This window comes from Rhinopithecus roxellana, chromosome 12 (genome assembly GCF_007565055.1).
Source record: "Rhinopithecus roxellana isolate Shanxi Qingling chromosome 12, ASM756505v1, whole genome shotgun sequence".
Taxonomy (NCBI): Eukaryota; Metazoa; Chordata; class Mammalia; order Primates; family Cercopithecidae; genus Rhinopithecus; species Rhinopithecus roxellana.
Window position 1 is genome coordinate 33921540 of NC_044560.1, and position 19844 is coordinate 33941383.

General features: G+C 35.9%; 1 protein-coding gene across 1 annotated transcript in view; it reads left to right on the forward strand.

Annotated features, from left to right (window-relative positions):
- Positions 1–19844, forward strand: part of ERICH3 (glutamate rich 3) — a 114101-nt gene that overhangs the window by 23685 nt on the left and 70572 nt on the right. The window contains exons 2-7 of the mRNA XM_010381098.2: positions 101–194; positions 2629–2754; positions 6340–6411; positions 8004–8132; positions 13334–13492; positions 18166–18381. Of these exons, the coding sequence (XP_010379400.2) occupies positions 101–194; positions 2629–2754; positions 6340–6411; positions 8004–8132; positions 13334–13492; positions 18166–18381 (796 nt within the window). The remainder of the gene's footprint in view (positions 1–100; positions 195–2628; positions 2755–6339; positions 6412–8003; positions 8133–13333; positions 13493–18165; positions 18382–19844) is intronic.

A 19844-nucleotide genomic window follows, 5' to 3' on the forward strand; every position in this document is an offset into this window, starting at 1 on the left:
GAGTGAATGATTATGCACTGTTTGGGGAGAAAGTAAAGAACTGCCTTGGTTATCAAACAACCCTTTGTAAAACCTTATTGGTTTTATTTTTGCATTTTAGGTTACTTGCAGCATATAATAGCCTTATGGATAAACACCTGGCTGGGTATTTTAACAATACAAGGATAAGGCGTCATCTCTTAAGATCAGGACTGGTAAGTTTTGGTTTACTTTCCAATGACCTTCTTGCTTCATGAAGTCCAATAATTCCTTACCTTTTCAGGCTTTCTCTTTGAGTGACATCTTCCACTTCCCCTCATTTTAGAAAAATTTCTTTCTTTCCAAAGTTTTGATTTATGTATTTGAGGTTGTTTGAGAAGATAGGAAGGCAGGTCACAATGACTGCTAAGAAAACTTATAAATCATTGAGGAAAAGGCCCTGAGAGTTTCCAACAGCATATTTCAATTGTTTGTTTATTCATTCATTCAACACATATTTACTGAACACGTTGTATGAGCTAGAAACCGTTAGGAATTGAAGATAGAGAAGATTTTACTGTCATCTTCAGAAAAAATACTGCTTTTGATATTCACGGAATATGGTGTGGAAGACATGTACATTTCAACATTTCCCTCACATTTAAAAGCAAATTATTTCCTGTGATGGTTTATTGATAATATAAGTGTATTTCATTAGCTTCACAACTGTTCTTTCCACAAAATTTCTATTCCTCTAAATATATACAATGTCAAACCTTTTAAAAATGTTACAGTATTCCATGGAAAGAAAGAGATGTGGTTATAGAAAGTGTTAGCTGTTTACCTTCTTAAAACACAATGGGTTTCCTTAACTATTGTTGCCATGGTGTTGAAAGAGCACGTATTGCATTTCTAATCCTTGTTTCTGTGCTTGGCACTCTAGCTGATAGATCTCAGAGAGCTTGCTTTTCTCCTCCTGAGGCTTTGTTATCAGACAGACCTGGCTGAAACCGAGCTTGCCATTTATAAGCCATAGAATCTTGAGTAAATCACTTTCTTAACTTTTTCAGCCCCAACTTCCTCAGTTGTAAAATGAGAATGATAGCATGCAGCTCTCAGAATTGTTGTGGCAGTTAGAGATGTGCAATAAATGGGTGTTGTAATTATTGTTACTATTAACATCACTTCTTTGGATAACAGTCTGTGAGTTTTGCCTACAAATAGGAAGGACTTTGTATTTACTTATCAGCATCATTAACAAGCACTTATTGAACACTGGTTGTATGCATGGCAATTCAAATAAGAAAGATGCAGCCCTTTCTCTAGAGGTTCAAATATAGCCTCTCAGTTAGCAGTGTTCAGGGACACCCCGAATCCTGATAGAATATGCAAATATGAGAGCCCTGCCACAGACTTAATTGAATCAGAAGCTCTGGTAAGGGACCTATCAGTTTTTCAACAAGCTCTGCAGGTGGTTCTGATGCAGGGTCAAGTTTAAGCACCTTTGCCCTATAGGAGCTTCCACTCTAGTTGGGGAGCTCAGACATAGTGGCACAAAGACTGTAAGTGGGTTATCTGTAATTCCAAGCACACTTTCTATAGGTATATCTCTTTCTTCCATTGGAAAATGTATTTACAAAAAAAGATTACCAGTAACCCATCACTTGTAGCACAACTCTGGTTGATCTCAATACTCCAGTGTGTTGCAACAGTAGTGGTAAAAAATATATAGTTAGCAGAATTAAGAAAAATATGTGGCTTGCATGAAAGAGGGGAGCAAAGCTTAAATAAGTGGAAAAGAAGAAGGTGAACAATCCATATGGGTAACGCTCTTTGTTTACAGGGGATAGAGAACAATACAACACATCAACAAATATGCCCACAGGAAGAATTAAAGAAAAAGAAGTAAATCCACAACAAAAATGGTCACTCCTGGGACTTGCAATGATGCCAGTTGAGACCAATATTGAATATCTTCTATGTATGCTACCGCATAATGTGTAAAATTCTGAATCAAAACAACAAATTAAATTACATTTTGGGCTGGAGAGTGGAAGAAAAAAAAGCAGTAGGAAAACAAAGTAATGAAACCAATTATTTTTAAAACAAACTGATGAGCTCCTCTGTAGCTCCCATGTTTGCCCTTCAAAGTATTTCCTGCGAGATCATCAGTCCTATGATCACTACTCCTGGTCATTGTTTCAAGGTAGTACCCCACCCTGTTCCTCCAGGAAAGTGTTCAAAAGAGAAATGAAAAGAACACCTGGGTTCCATCAAGGGAAAATTGTTACTGTGATGAAAATCTTGTTTTAAACATCAAGTGTACCACCTGTGTGTGTTTTCACACTTAAGGGTATATGAGACTTCCTTTCTCCTTTTTGCCTCATGAAATATTCATTAAAAGTGAAAGTTTATCAACCATAGTGATATATTCTTTTAGGCTTAAAAGGTACTGCTGCTTTCTCTCCCTCTTTCTCCCCTCTCCTTTTTTTCTCTCTCCCTCCCTCCCCGCCTCCCCAAGGCCTCTCTCTCTCTCTCTCTCTCTCTCTGTGTGTGTGTGTGTGTGCACACGCGCGCCTGTCTGTCTTCTCCACCCTCCAGCCTTTTTTGGAAACTAACACCGCATTTCCTATTTTATATTTCTATGTATGTTTTATTTATTCATGACAGATCACAAGAAGTGGAAGAATACTTTCTGAAAAAGAATATAAACTAAATATTATGAAGCGGGATCATCAAAAATATATCCGGGAGTGCTTAGCCCAGGCAATTTTTCATAAAGTTCTTGATATGGAGGTATAAATATATACTTATTTTTTATTTTATTTTTTTCTACTTCAATGAAGATGGAGGTATAAATCTTTACTATTTTCTTTGTGATTGATATTGTCTAATATGATAATTAATAATGCTTTTGTACCTAGAAAAAGAGATATTCTTTCTGCATTTCATTAAAAAAGAAAACGAAACAAAGAAAGACTCAATATCTCTCTGGGCAGCCAGGAGCCAGAAGTCTAGCGTAAGCTTTTCTCCATTTCAGTTGGAGAAAAATATGGCCATCATTATATATTTTGTGATATTTAATTTTCCAAATGTAGATTTTTCATTCACAATGGCTACTCTAAAGCATACCAGCCCTCACCATCTGTACCTCAATTTCCATTTGCTGAAAAAAGTGACATCCGTTTAAATATCAGTAATTCCATTGCCATGAATTATTTCAGATCTGTTATTCTTTTAAGGCTCTGAAGCTCAGCCGTATGTTACATTTCAAGGAATAGGCATTTTAACATCTGCTGTCCCTTCTACCGTAGGCCATGCTGGTCAACATAGATGCACAAACCAAACATCAACAATATATTTTTTTAATCTGACAGGGCATCTTAGTGGGATATCTAGCTAATTTGATAAATTATTTCAGCCTTGCTCCATGGAACTTGTAGTTTCAAGCATCAACACCATTTTAATCTCTGTGAAAAAGCATGTCGCTTCTTGGCTTGACCATACAAGCAGTAAATCAGAAAACTTGGCTCGTAAAACCATTGACCTGTGAGTGCAGTAAACATTTATGAACAACTGTAGAATCATCAGTAAACCAATATTAAGTCTAGTGCCACTGAAAATATTTATTATTATGCTGCATTAGGTAGATGAAGTGTCCACTTAAGATGTGTATGATCTGTTCATTTAGGAATTTACTTTGTGCTTCATATCATGACTGTGAATTACATAGAATTGTTGTTTGTGGCCCTAAATTCTTGCTTATAAAAGTATTAGCTGTAATTTTTCTGTGAAAACAATAAATAGTACAGTATAAAATTAACACCTTGTTTCAAATTTACCCAACAGGCAGTGAGTTCTCTGTTAGCCTTAATCCTTGAAGTCTAGTTTCCCAAAATTTCACTTCACACATTCTGACACATCATAACTGTTGAATATGCTATTATTTAAATCTTTGTGGATTCCTAGTTCTGAATAAATATTTTAGATAAATGTTAATATTTAGATAAATGTGGTATATTAAATAATATAATTGTTACATAATAGAATAAATCATATATAAATATAATAGAGCAAACTATTTATCTTTAAATTGTCACATTTGTCTCACATTTAGTTTATGCTGATGCTCCTTGCTAATACTGCCGTATTCACATTCATACATTCACTCATGCAACAAGCCATAATTGCAGGCTACCATGTGCCAGTATGAGGCTGTGTGTTGAAGCTGCAAGGCAGGATTTAAAAAAAAATACTGTAGAATGTGACTAAGTGCTAGAGGAGAGGAACAAATTGAGCTCAGAAAAGGAGAGAAGGATGACTTTTCTCTGTGGTAGTCAGAGGAAGCTGAACAGAGGCCTTGCTGTTTGAAGACTGAGTGAGGGTTCCTGTGAAAACATGGAAAAGGTGTTCTAGACCTCAGAAGTTACAGAGGTGTGAAAGGACATAGTAGATGGAAAGGAACCCTCACTGAGGCCAGACTGCACAGTGGGTTAGTTGGCAGGAGTGGCAAGAAGTAACACTTTCCCACAAGTTGGTGCCCAGTCTCTGGAGAGCCTTAAATTCTCAAGTAAGTTTGGGGTGTAGGTGATGAGGCGATGAAATGTTTTTCAGCAGGGGAGTAAAAGAAATGAGCAGAGCTGTTTTAGACAGATGATGTTGCTAAAAATGTGGAAGATAGATTAATGAGCTGGAAAAGATTGGAGGTGGGAGGTCAATTAGGAAGCTATTGCCGAAGGGTGTAGGCTAATAGCAGTAGTGGTAGTGCTGAGAGATGCAGCTGTCTACAGAGAAGCTGAAGTGGGAGAAAGATTTAAGCTAACTGAATGCGAAGGAGTGAGGGAGAAGAAAGAGCTCAGAAGAAAGAGTTTCTCACCTGGTTGGAAGTATGTGCACTGCAGGAGATCAAGAACAACAGCATGGGCTGAAAAGGAACCTTCAAGTGGTCACAAACATGCCTATTAGAATGGTGTCCTGGAAGCGGGAAGGTTCTCACAAGCTGCAGAATGGTTAAAGATGATGAGCACTAGGGGAACAAACGGAAATTAGGTTTGACCCAGAAGACAAAAACATTGGTGGACTTGGCAAAAGTAGTTTCAGCAGTAGGGAAGTGGCAAGTCAGTCGATGTGGATGACTACAGTGAGTTGGGAATAAATGGACGGTGGAAAAGGTTGATAGTGAGTTGAACAGTTTGATAATAAGTGGGTAGGAGATCAGAGGAAGAGAGAGAGGAAAGGGAAGTGTTAAGAAGAGGATTGATGATAGGGAATTATTGAGTCTGCAGGGCTCCTAAGGCAGTAGGAGGGAACCAAGAACAGAGGGGAAACATTTTTTCAAAGGGCCAATGAATAAAACACTCTCAAATATGTCTAATTAATTTCAATTTGCCTTTTAAACGGATTATTTTTTTACGTGAGGCTTATTTTTAAATTATAGAATAATATATTACAAAAACTTAGGGGGAAAAGCATAAAAAAGGAAAATAATTACATGCAATTCCTCCTTCAGAGACAACTGCTGTTAACATCCATTTCTTTCTAGTCTCTTTTCTATTCATATTTTTACCTTAGTAAACTCATACTATGTTGTGACAGGGACAACAAGGTTTTGTGAAAAAACAAGTAAAAAACAGGAAGTTAGTGTCAGATAGGCCAAGGCTGAAATTACAGCTCCTCCACTGGCTGGGTATATGACCTGGGGCAAGTTCATTATCCTCTGCCTCAGTGTCTTTGTTTGTAAAATAGGGTGGCTTGGCAATTAGAGTTGTTCAAGAAGAAATAATGTATGTGAAGCATCTTCCTAGCACAGGGACAGACACACAATAAGAGCTTGATAAATTAAATTGTATTTCTGTGAAATTCTGTATCCTGCTTTTATCCTGCATTAGGTGCATTGTCCATCTTTTTAAACAGAATCTGTATAAACCTTATTTAATGATCTGTATGAACCATTATTTAAATGATCAATTATATTTTATTCCATCATATGAATGTGCCAGGAATATAACCATTCTCTTTATAGTTCATATTGTTTCTGCATTTTCTTTTACCTTAAAGAAAAAGGAAAAAAATTTTTCAGATAGCATCTTTGTGCATAAGACATTTTAAAAAGTTACTTAGATTTCCCACAGGTTCAGAAGTGAAATTTAAGGGTTAAAGATTATGAATGCTTTTAGCTGCTAATATATGTTGAAAATTGAATTTCCAAATAGTTGCACCAATTTATATTCCCACTTGTGCACTGATGCAGATGATTCTTCTCCATTTCAATGACAAGAGGGGTAATTGAGAATATAGTTAGCTGTTGGAATTATTTTTCTCTAAACTAGTCTTTGCTATAACCGATATGATTCTCTCCTTTATTCTTTCCTATATGCTTAGCGTTACCATCAGCTTGAAATAAAAAAGAAATTGGAAACCTTAGCTAGGAAGGAGCGAATCCAGATGTTTAAGGTAAGGAGTTATATAACTGTCTTTTACTTCATAGTATTATTTTATGATTTAAAAAACAACAACAAACAAACAAACAAACAAAACCAGTGAAACTATGATTCCAGTTCCCTGGGACACTTTACTTTTGGGTAAAACATAGTTGAAGTCAATGATGGTTCAATCAAGCCTAAACCTTAGCCATCACTATTACAGAAGATTGTGACAAAAAGAGGAGCTATTTGTACAAAATAAATTTTAATGAGGCACAAACCTTTCAAAGACAAACTTGAAAATGTTCCTGAAATTTTGCTTTTATATATTCTTGTGATAGAGGGCAAGGGATTTTTGTTTGTGTCTTAAGAAGGTAAAAATGGATGGTAATGTTTCCAACCTGATGGAAAAAAGGACTTTTTAAGAATGATACTATGACACATTTTCATTTGAATGTGACCCTTGGAAATATATGATGGAAAGGATCCTCATTAGCAAAAGAAAGCATGATAAAATGTAGATTTTGTAAAAGGCATTTTAAAATTCCTTGTTTTCTATTTTTAAATATATCTTCTTTGCAGTGAACTCAGGAAATATAAACTTGAATCAAGAGATGAGATATTCAGTTAAATTCAAGATTTCCATTTAGGTTGGCAGTTTTACTCAATTTCTGAAGTCATTAGTAATCACATGTTGTTCTTAATTTTCTGTGTACTATGGTATTACAAATATGCGGCCTCAGATACGTTTCACGAACTGATGAATATTTGTAAAGCTTCTGTAGAATAATTTGTCATAAGAGACAGTAATTTTTCACCCTTGCCTGATGGACTCAGGTCTATTTTATCAGGGTGAGAAGATAATTTTGTTACAAAAATGTTTTCAAATGACAGAGGGTGGGTCAGTTTTTCAAGATCAAAGAGTTGGTGTGTAGAGATTTGTGGTTAATCCAGCTTTGCCAATATTGCCCTACATCAAGGACTAAGTCATAGATTCTGTAATTTATCTGCTGAAATGTTGATGGAGAAAATGTGGTTACTGGAAAAAAGAGTCACTTACACTGCACGAAGCAGGAAAAGTTGCTATGTGTTATTCACCCTTGCCCAGGTAGCCAGACCCACTAAAGGAAGTACATGGGCATATTGTAGCATTGTCAGAGATTTGCTACCCTTGTGCCTCTTCATATGATTTTTATTTGAACAATTTTCACTTTATTACTGAATTTGGCACAACATATATTTTAGCTCTCATTTTTTAAAACATGGGACACTTTTTGCCTAATGGAATTATTCATTTTCTAAGATAGAGAAGCACTATTTTCTGGTAGTCTACTGATCACAGTAGTAAAGTTCATTATGCCTTTTTTAGTCATCTGCTTAAAATTAACAAATATTATTGCTAAAATGGAAGATACACTGCTTTTGCTGTTATTTCTTTGAGCACAACTAAAGCCGACTCAATTTCTTGCCTTTTACCACCACACCTAACTCCTTAACAAAAGTAACTCTTGGAAGAAACGAGAAAGAATTTCTTTAGCCATGTAGTATTTCGTACATGTTATGCATAATCTAACCTAGATTACTAACTCTATGTCTATTTGCTAAATTGCTTTCTTATTCTAGGGAGAGCACACAAGAAGGTCTGTTGAAAATAACATGTCAATCCTATCTCCCCACCCACCAGTTGGCCCAAAGACTAATCGTGGCCATAGTGTTCTGGTTGATGAAGGACATTCCAATCCATTAGCACTGGTGAGTAATATTAAACACTTTGTCATGCAGTATCCCAGCTAATTAATTTATTATTTCTTATTCTCAGAAAGAATACTCTCTGGGAGCATGTCTGCATAATCCTGCCAGTCCTACTGAATGAAAATATAGTCTTATATCTGTTCAACTGTGTCTCTTCTGAATGTCTCACTGCTAGTAAATATCACTACTGCCAAATCAATTTTGCTCATGAATGCTAGATTAGTTTTCTGGAAGTCCCGATTACTTATGTTACTTATATACCCAAATACTTTCCCTGGCCTGAGAAAAGCTCAGACTCTCAGGTGACATTTAAGACCTTAAACCATATGACCTCAAATTAGCTATTCCAAATTTTTTTCTGCATGATTACTCTTCAGCACCCTTCAATGCAGCAAAATGGGACCACTATACATATTCTATATTTTCTGACCTCTGGATTTTGTTCTTGCTGTTCCCTCTACTTCCACCTTATCTGTATATATTCAATGGTTCCATATAGCAAGCATATTGGGCTAAATACTAACATTTGAGTTTCTTTTATTAAAAGTCTGTGCACATACTCTAAGATAAAAATAATTAAATGTACAGAAACTCTATCCAAAGAAACTAAACAGTGATGTTTTATTCCAGTTTGATTCCTTTCTAATTTAAAGGTGGTGTTTGCTTGAGGGAAGGTAAACTACCTTGAAATAATATAGATACAGGAAAAGATTTGTAAAACATTTCCTGGAGGTTGATGGTTTAAGTTGTAAATGAATTTCTTGATTATATCTTTATTCTTGCTTCGTGTAGCAATATATTTCCTTGTTAGCATGTACTTTTTCTGAATTGCAAAATATTTATGGAGAAATTGCAATGCTTTCACAGATTGTTGAAGTAGGTTCATCACATATAGTGTTAAGCTTTGACATTTTTCAAAGGGTAAATATGTTTTGACATTTCTTGATGAACAGCTCAAATGATGAAAAGCAACCATCTTTCCTATTTCCAGGTTTGATTTGAATACATATGTATACAAATTCTTTTATTGGATGGCAAATTCACTAGACTCTCAAAAGCTTAACCTGAGTGAAACAAAAGAAACAATCACGTGCTGTTTTCTGTCTTCCCACCTGTTTCAGAGAGGAAAAATCCTTGAAAGGCTTTCTTTTCAATTTTCCAGCTGAACACCCTCAGTAAATAGTTTATGATACATCCAGCAGATCTTAATGTGGTAGGAGTGAAAAAGCAATTTTAAAATTACAGGAAACACTGACACCAGCTTCAAAAACCTTTCTCTCTGGTAAGCCAGGATTCTTCACGTGGCCCTCCCTAATGGTGCTTTTGCACCGTGATACCTATTGTGATCTTGGAATTAAATAGTTCCCATTTTACAGAAATCCAAATCTCCCTCCTTTTTTTTTCCAATCTGGATACATATTCTTTAAATTTGACTTATGATCTCCAAGTGTCCCTGAGATAAAGATAATAATCCTTTTGAGATATTGCCATTGATTTTTTTTTTCTTTTTTAACTTTTTTAAGTGAATAAGGAAATCATCCAATACAATGTTAATGCCCTTGGTAACCTAAACTTTCAAAATAGTATACAGATTTTTAGCTGTACCACTCCCATTAAAACTATGGAAAATCATTTCAGCTAATTCTGCATATGCTTGGAACATTCACCCCTACTGATCTACTAAGAATTAGAAATGCTCAGCTAAGCTGAGTAATCACCAGGTAGTTAATTTCAATTCCTATTCTGGTATGGTTTTCAGAATGTTAAGCTACAATGCCATATTTATTCCAAGAAAATATATTACACACAATTTAAAATGTAACGAATTTAAGGTGGCTTCTGATGTGAACTACAACAATTTGTAGCTCACAGCTGTTAGTTAATGGTGCAGATTTGTTTTTAGAGATAAATGTAATCAGTTAAACATTTGACTACTACATTCATCTAACTGAATGATATCTATATGCAAATGTAGGGAAGTAAAATTTAGAGCACAGCAACCAATAGATCATGTTCTAGTTTGCAGTAAACTGTTCTCTTAAATTTCTACAATAGATTTTTCAGGATCTTGTGTTCAGTTGGATTATTTGACAGGAGAGATCCTTGAGGCATGTTTGTTTTACAAAGTTCAAAAGAATTCTTTTAGGTGATCTGATTCCTTTGTTCAGAAACCTCTATTCTAATTTCTCTTTTTGGGTTTTAAGACCTTTTACCTTTTGGACCATATAGGCTTATTTTTTTGTTTCTTTAGACCAAATGCTGCTTTAGTCAATTCACTTGGCTTCTCATATTGGTTGTGATATAGGTTTGTGTATGGAAACCATAAATATAATAACATTGGTATAAACGAAAGGGTCTCCTCCCCATCTCAGCATATGCATGAGTCTCAGCTGGCATGCTATCTTAACTCTATGAAGTCATCAGAAGTCCAGACTCCTTTTGTGTTGCTGATCTGCCAGACTTAGGGTATTGCTTTTATCCATAAAAGCCAAGATGGCATATCACCATTTGGATATTTCAGCCAGAGGGAAGGGTAAAGTGAGAGCACATATATTCTCTCTAACCACATGACCTGGAAGTCTCATGTGTCACTTCTGCTCACATCTTATTGGCCAGAACTGAGGCATACATCTACACAGAATTGCAAGGGATGCTGGGAAATATCATCTGTATTCATAGTAACCATGTTCCCAGTGAAAAAAAGATAACAGATGTTGGGGAATATTATCTTTGCTACTCTTTCCAGGTCTTGCTCACAACCAGCTCTCTTCCTGGTTGAATGTTCAAATTTATCCTTCTTCTCTGCTTATCCACTTTCTTCTCTTGTTTACCATTTGGATAAAATCTAACTGCTTTTGTGGAACTTTAAGTTGTATTAGTCTCCTTGGCTTACCCTAAACGTTCTAAGAACTTTTACTTCTAAGTTATGGTCTCAGGTATTTTATTGTCTGTTTGGTAGTATTTGTGTGGTTCATTTGACACTAGTTGTTTTGTGTTGCCATTAGATGTTAAAAAATACTTTTTATGTTCTCACGGTTCCTATGGTGGAAATTCAATAAATGCTGACTTAACAAAATCAGAGATTTAGCAACATATGGCATGCTTCTTAAGCCTAATTTCTAAGGCTGGTTTTTGGTAGTAGGAGCTGCCTTATCATCATTTTTTTAAAGTATTTACACACACTTTTCCAGAGCTGAATATTTGTTGTTCACTATTCTTTAACATCAATGTATTAAACGCTTTTCATTAGTCACTTATTTATCATCCTTCTCATCCTCCTACCTAAATATGTATGTACTGTTCTTGATAGGCTTTCTACTATTTTATTGCATTAGAACAATTGGGTCAAAAGTCTATTGTATTCTACTTTTGACACATTGCTAATCTTTTTTTTTTTTTTTTTTTTTTTTTTTCCCCTAAGACAGCATCCCACTCTGTAGCCCAGGCTGAAGTGTAGTGGCACAGTCCCAGCTCACTGCCGCCTCAACCTGCCTGGGCTCAGGTGACCTCCCACCTCAGACTCCGAGTAGCTGGTGCACAGCACCACACCCAGCTAATTTTTGGATTTTTTGTAGAGACAAGGTTTCACCGTGTTGCCCAGGCCAATCTCCAACTCCTGGGCTCAAGTATTCTACCCACCTTGTCCTCCCAAAGTATTGGGATTATTGGTGTGAGCCGCTGCACCCAGCCACATTGCTAATCTTTATACTAAAATAACAATATTCTTTCAATGCCCCCAAAGGCACTTCTAATACATTATACTAGCACTTCTGGCATTTGCTGTAGTACATTCTTTTTTTTTTTTTTTTTTTTTGAGACAGAGTCTCGCTTTGTCGCCCAGGCTGGAGTGCAGTGGCGCGATCTTGGCTCGCTGCAAGCTCCGCCTCCCGGGTTTACGCCGTTCTCCTGCCTCAGCCTCCCGTGTAGCTGGGACTACAGGCGCCTGCCACCTCCCCCGGCTAGTTTTCTGTATTTTTTAGTAGAGACGGGGTTTCACCGTGTAGGCCAGGATAGGCTAGATCTCCTGACCTCGTGATCCACCCGTCTGGGCCTCCCAAAGTGCTGGGATTACAGGCTTGAGCCACCGCGCCTGGCCTAGTACATTCTTGATTAGAAAATGCATCAATCAGTGGCTCAGCAGGAGACAGATGGCTCAAACAAACAGTGTAATTAGAAAGTGTTTAATAAACTATTTGCAAAGAAGTAGGCAGGGCTAAGGAAATCCAACTAGGGATGCTAAGCATGCTAGGGTCAGCATGTCAGAAGCCACAGCACCCAGGCCTAATGGGGGAACAGAGGAATTGGATACCAGAACCAGCTGCTTGTACCTGTAACTGGGAGAGGGCTTCCCAGAAGGAGCTGTGGACTTTGGTAGAGGGACTTACCTGGCCCATTATGACCCTGCAGGGTGAGTCAAGGAGAAGAAAGACCCTAATCTCATCTCCTGCTAGTGCCTCTCACTGGTGGACTCCAGCTGCAATCCTGAGGTTAGTGAGTGCAGTCCCAAAAGGAGTGACCCCCAAAGTCTAGGTCAGGCCAGAGAAGGTGAACGGTAGATCTAGAGGGACAAATGGAAAATATCTAGCATAGAAAACATATCCAATTCTATATACATTTTCCAAAGTTGCCAGTTTCATTTTTTCTATTTTTGTTTTCCTAGTATTTCAAGGATGCCATTGAATAAATTGTAATGCATTTCCTTTCCTCTTTTGTTTGAATTATACTGTCTGCTTTTACTTCAGCACCAGTCTTAAGGCTGAAAAGATTCAGAGTAGTTTATATAGAAGACATTTAGACAGAAATGAGTCCATTCCAATAATATCCTTTTAGACCCCTAAAATAGGAACATTATTCAATGTAACATTCAATTGAGCAAAGCCATTGTATGAAGAGCATAAATTAGTTATTGTCAGCAAGTTTACAGTATGAATAAAAATACAGGAATGTAACAGAGGACATCTCCTTTGTCTAGAATACTCTATAATTGTGGCATATAGTTATGTAGAGGACTTCAACACCGTATGTTTTAACAAATACTTTGGGTCATAAGGGTATATATAATGGAAGGACATAATTAAAGTTTAATCTGTTCAGTAAAAAGGCACCATTAATTACACTAGGCAATTTATTGGGTTATTAATTGGTTCTGGAAACATGTCAAGATACTAATTTAAATGGAATTTTTTCCCTTAATTGTCTAGACAGCCCCTCGACCATATACTGCTCCAGGAAATATGCAGCCTCCAATTCGATTACAGCCTCTTCCCAGTAACCCTGCAGTAGAAACTGTTCCAAAGGTAACTTCAAGGTCCAGATCAAAAACCTCATTGCTGGAAAATGAAGCTCTGTTTCCCATTGGGGTAAATGTTATTTTTGTCAACAAATATATTTTAATTTTTGAGTAGATTATTATAAGTTATTACAGTGGTCAAGGTATTATACTAGATTAGAATCTACACAGTGAAAATTTTATTGTATATGTATAAAACACTTACAACATACTTGTGATTAATTATGTCTTACTCAAATGGGAAGGCCTATAATTTGTGTCATTGAGCAAAAAAGTAAAGAACAGATTGGTAATAATGTATGGTGATTTCTCATTAGTTTACAAGGCTGATTGAAAAACAAAGGGGAAAACTTTTCCGAACCAGATATGACTTCTATCAGAAAAGGCCTAGTGTTGACTTGCTCCAAATTTTAAATGTATGAAACCTAGAAAATGAAACTTTCCAAGAATAGGTTTGCATTTGCATGCTGACTTACTTTCCCATCAATGTATAAAATTGCTTCAAGTTTGACTTTTGGAAGGTTGAATATAGAAAGAAAAGAATGTCCATCTTTAAAAAATGCTGAGTTAATCACACATAGGAGCTTGATTCTGCTACCCTCTCAAGGTTATATCTCAGATAATTTTCCCTTATTTAATAGAGCACAGGAAGAAGGTATGGTAACCATGGAATATGAGTTACTTAAATAGGGAGGAAGAATTAGTACATTCACTAATTTGGAAGGTAATGTTAATTTTTCTAACATGAAGAAAATTTTGCCAGCTTAAGAAAAAACCTGCGATATGAGTACAATTGTCATTATGTTCAAAGGAATGATTATGTTTCATTTCTTAAGAAACATAAGATATATGAAATTAAGATATTTTTATTTTTAATTGACAGATAACCTTGACACTAAGAAATTAATTCAGACAAATGATTGCATTTCACAATAAAAGTATAAATACAACAATAAAAATAATAATATATTAATCCACTTAATGTGCTTTTCAGTTTCTGAAGCACTTTTCATAAATCTTATTTCAGTTAATTTAATAATAGTTTTCTAGAAACCAAGAGAAATTAATCCAAAAGTGGTGGTGCTTTATCTAGGGAAGACTGCTTACAGTTGGGCAGGAAGTCATATGTCAATTAGTTTGACACTTTCTAGGCTCTGGTCTCCACTTTGAAGGCCCAGAGAGTTCCTGTTTTAGCCAGTGTCCGGGAATAGTCACATCTTGTGAGATTGTCCAGGCTAACTAAACGAACTCAAAACAAGCTCATTTTTCTCTAGATAATAAACAAAAATAGGAAACTCAATGGTATTCAGGAGCTATTTATTCACCAAGAGATGTCATAGTCAAAGCTTATAGAAGTACATTATCCCCTGGTAGGCAGACATATATGAGAAGCCAAATCACAATGACAAAGTTGCCTAGTGAGCATGGAATCAGAATGAGGGGATACAGTGTAATAGAATGTTAATCATATAAGGCCTAGATGGCCTGATACACCCGTCTCATCTTGGGAATGGGCTAGCCAAAGGTACCAGAAAACTCAAAAGTCTTTGGCTAAAACCCTCTGTGTCCTCCAGTGGTAACTTTGACATTAGGACTAGAAATATTCAAAGTCCAATGGGTAGGATTGCCTCTCCCCTAGATAGTACTCGGATGGGTACTTTCCATGCTTGCCAAGGTGATTATATTCATTTTTAAGTTCCATAATTATTAATTCTACTTTGATCAATACTTTGTCCCATTAGATACGTGAACACCATCAATCAGGTATTATTTAAGCTCTGCTGGCTGGGGAGCAATTTTTTTTCCTTTAATGTGACTCTTCAAATCTGTTCTGAGCCACTGGATAGATTTACTAATTGAATCTTTACAGGGCCTTTTCCTGTTTCAAGTTTTTGGGGTATGTGTTATTGAGAGCAGGCAGCTAATGGTACCTCTCATGTGCTGACAAGATTGAGATAAATTCCACAATAATGTCAACTAGCTAAACTCACTTTTCATTTAGTAAATATTTATTGAGCATTTACGATGGCCTAGGTACTGCTTTAGGCATCAAGATAGCCAAAAGTAACTTATTGGAGCTTACAGTGTAATGTTCACAGACAAAGTATACTGTGATTATGTTTTATCTGTAATTTTTTTCAATGGCACTGATGATGACAATGATTTAATATAAAATTGGACAAGAAGCTCCTAAAGAAGAATAATACTCTGTACAGCGCTGAGCATGTAGTGAGCACTCAGAAAACTCTTATTGCTTTTTAAAAGAGTAAAGTATATACATGTTGAAAGTACTTGAAGGTACAACAGATAGAAGTAGGTTGAACTTTGCTAAGTAGCAGCAGTGAGAGTCTTTAATTTAGGCAAAAGTGATTTGGTCAAAAACAGACTGGATGAGATGCAAATGAGTAAAAATAATGACTTGATTGAAAATGAATGTCCTTAGAATGAGAGTTTCTCATATATCATTGGTAGAAGTAGAACTTAGTACAAGTATTTGTGAAGGCAATATGCAAATATCTATCACCATTTTAAATGAACATGCTCAAGCATTTTAACAAGTAGGAATTTATCCTAGGAATACACACATATGTGTAAAGAAACAGATTAAAGAATATTTTGTACTGTTGTATTTGCAATAGCGAACAACTGGAAGATACCTAAATAATAGCATATTGTTGTGTTATATTAAAGTACTTTTAAAAAGTATAAAGCAGGGGCCGGGAGCGGTGGCTCACGCCTGTAATCCCAGCACTTTGAGAGGCCGAGGCGGGCGGATCACAAAGTCAGAAGATTGAGACCATCCTGGCTAACATGGTGAAACCCCGTCTGTACTAAAAATACAAAAAAATTAGCCGGATGTGGTGGCGGGCGCCTATAGTCCCAGTTACTCGGGAGGCTGAGGCAGGAGAATGGCTGAACCCGGGAGGCAGAGCTTGCAGTGAGCCGAGATCGCACCACTGTACTCTAGCCTGGGGGACAGAGCGAGACTCCGTCTCAAAAAAAAAAAAAAAAAAAAAAAAAAAAGTATAAAGCAGAATTCTTGCACTGGCATGAAAAGATGTCCACAATGCTGTTGAACTAAAACAAGCAAAGTAAAGAACAACATGTTAATGTTTTTGAAAAACTGGTAAACCATTTCCAAACAAGGCATGCAATTGATTGATACCTACACAGAAATCATTTTGTTTTAAATCCTTAAACACAAAAAGTTCTAGATTCATTTACTTTCTTGTCCTTATTATTTTTTAACTTATTTTTATTTTTTATTACAATATATATGTACTCCATTACAGAACAAATGGAAAATATAAGAAAAGCAAAGTTAGAGCATGGCACAGTGCAATATCAACCATTGTAACAATTGTGAACTCCTTGGTGAATATATACTTAAATCTTTCTGTTCATATGCTTTTTTCAATGAAAATATGGGCTATCCATGCCCTTCGCTTATAAGTTCCTTTTGCTCATTTAGCAATGAGAGATATTTGGAGTGACTTCTCTTTCTACAAAATAATTTTTCACCAATAAGCATATTAAAATACAAACTAAGTTGGTCAAAAATTAATTAGAAATTTAAAAATAAACATAAGTACAATATAAATTTATATTTTAGAAATATAAGTAAATTTTTGCAAAATATATAAATCTACTTAAATATTCCTTAAAATTTGGAAAACTACCTCAGGTACACAAAAATGACCAATTTGTGAAAATTCAGTGACTCACTTATACCTGACAAATGTAATTATTGACTATACCTTTGGTGTTTTTAATGATTAAAATAATACATGCTGATTAAACTCTAAAACAGTATGAAGGTATATCCCTAAAGGCAGCCCCACATTCAAATTTTTTCAGTCATTGTTGTTTTTAATCAGAATCCACACATAAATTATTTAAAAGAAATTTATGGTTATACCATATGAACCTTTTCATTTCAGGATAAATAGATTCATGTTATTTTTGTTTAAGCCTAATGAGATCTATCATATGAACAAAGCAAGATTTAAACATCCTCCTATTGATGGACTTATATGATGTTACACTTTGTGTGACTAACTTCCTTATATATATATGTGTGTGTGTGTGTGTGCATGTGTGTATATGTATCCTTACACATATTTATATTAGTAAACTTGTATGGTTATCAGTGTAGGATTTATTCCTACCACTAGAATTTCTAGGTCAAAGGGTATATACCTTAAAATTTTGACAAATATTTTAATGCTCCCTCTGTAAATGTGGTAATAATTTACTCCAAATAGTACATGAGTTATTTATGCTAAACAGTACATGGCAGTTTGTTTACAGCTTTGCAAACCCTGCTTATTCCAATACCTAGATGCTTGAAATGAGAATATGAGAAAAGTACTAATTTCCTATTGCTAAGTGGACTAAAGCTCTGTTTTAAAGCACAACACTTCAAACTTCTTGATTTTAAATTGTTTAATTGTGTTGGGTTTAATGGATTGTTGAAGAAAAACCCCAAAAGTACTATAAAAAGTCATCACTTTATGTTATTTAAAAAATATACCACATAAAGTTAGAATTTTATGAATATTTAATTTGCTGCAGATACTACAAAGTGTCATTTTTCAGTAGACTGGAGTGTTTTGAGTTTGTCTATTGATATCAGTTATGTTTGCATGCAATGTCAATCATTTAGGATTGTCTTTAAATTTGGGTTACATTGAGTCACTGCTTCTGTTTCATTGCTTCTTATGTGATGAAATATGATTACAGGGCAAGAAGGCAGTGATGAAGTTCAGGAACTCCATAGGCAATTCACAGAGAATGAATTCATATCAACTTCCAAACATTAACAGTTACATGATGCCTATTCCTCCTCCACCACCCCCAAATGGGAAAATCACAAGAGAAAATAGATCTGAAACATGGAGAAGGAGAAGATTTCGTCCAACCACTGCTCCAAATGGCTTAGAACCTCTTTTGACCAGGGTAATTATGGAACACATTTTTCTTTTATTAATTCATCACAGATTACATTGCACTATTAGATTTCTAGGTTTACAGTAAAATAATTTGGAGGAAATTGCATGCAAAATGTTCTGTGTAAAGAAATACAATTTTATAAGTAAGCTTGAATGAATCTGAAACCAAACACTCAAGTAGTTCAGTTGCATAATGAGTTTAGCAAAATTAATAATAAAAGATTTAACAACTCTTGTGGTCAAATTTAATTTGAACAATACCTATTTCCAAATCATTTATTTCCTTAAATGCACCGATTCAATCACATGTTGTTAGAAGTATCTTAACATCTAATTTGTAAAACTTGAGAAACCTTGATATGCCTAAAAAACATAATATAGTTTATTTTTAACAATTTATGGCAAATTACTGTATCATACCTAGACAAAATTATTTCAGTGTTCTTTGAAGAGATTACAGTTTGTTGTACTCATTTCCTCAAAATGCTAGTAGAAGAGACAGTTTTTTTGTTTTTTGTTTTTTTTTCTTTTTGAGACAGAGTCTCACTGTGTCGCCCAGGCTGGAGGGCAGTGGCACGAACTCGGCTCACTGCAAGCTCCTCCACCCGGGTTCAGCCATTCTCCTGCCTCAGCCTCCTGAGTAGCTGGGACTACAGGCGCCCACCACCTCGCCCAGCTAATTTTTTGTATTTTTTAGTAGAGACAGGGTTTCACCGTGTTAGCCAGGATGGTCTCGATCTCCTGACCTCATGATCCGCCCGTCTCGGCCTCCCAAAGTGCTGGGATTACAGGCTTGAGCCACCGCGCCCGGCCAGAAGAAACAGTTTTAAGGCCTGTTGGACTTTATAAACATACAAGCTAGTAAGAAAGCAAAATATCTCTTCATTTTTATTACATTAAATATACAACCAATAGCAATTAAATGAAAGTTTTGTGATTGGCAGATAAGCTGGGTTAACATTTCACTGGCTGACCATCAGGAAGTGAAGTGTCAGCATGCACATAGATTCTTAAAAATCAACCTCACTTTCAAGACCCTTATTCACCCCATGTCCACATCTCACTCCCAGCAGCTGTCCTTACCTCTAACCTTCTCAAAAGTAGGGGACCATCTTCTTCCTACTTGCTTGAATTTCCTTCTTTCAACTCGACTTTTACCAATTCTCTCCCTTTGTTGCTGTTTTTGACAGGATGTTTTCTCTCTCATCCCCAAGGCCCACCCTTGCCCTGTGTCTTTGATCAGATACTCTTTCACTGTTGGTGGTACGTCATATTATCTGTTATTCTCTCTAATTTGGATTTACCGCCTTCCTCTAATATTCATCTCTGTCTCTCAACATATCCAGGCCTTAGATAAAGGAGCAAATTCTTTCCTCACATGATGTAATCTTAGACTTCTGTTTTATCCTCTTCTTCATTAGTAAGTTCTCTATAGAGCAGTTTACTGGAGCTTAGTCTAACAACCCCAGG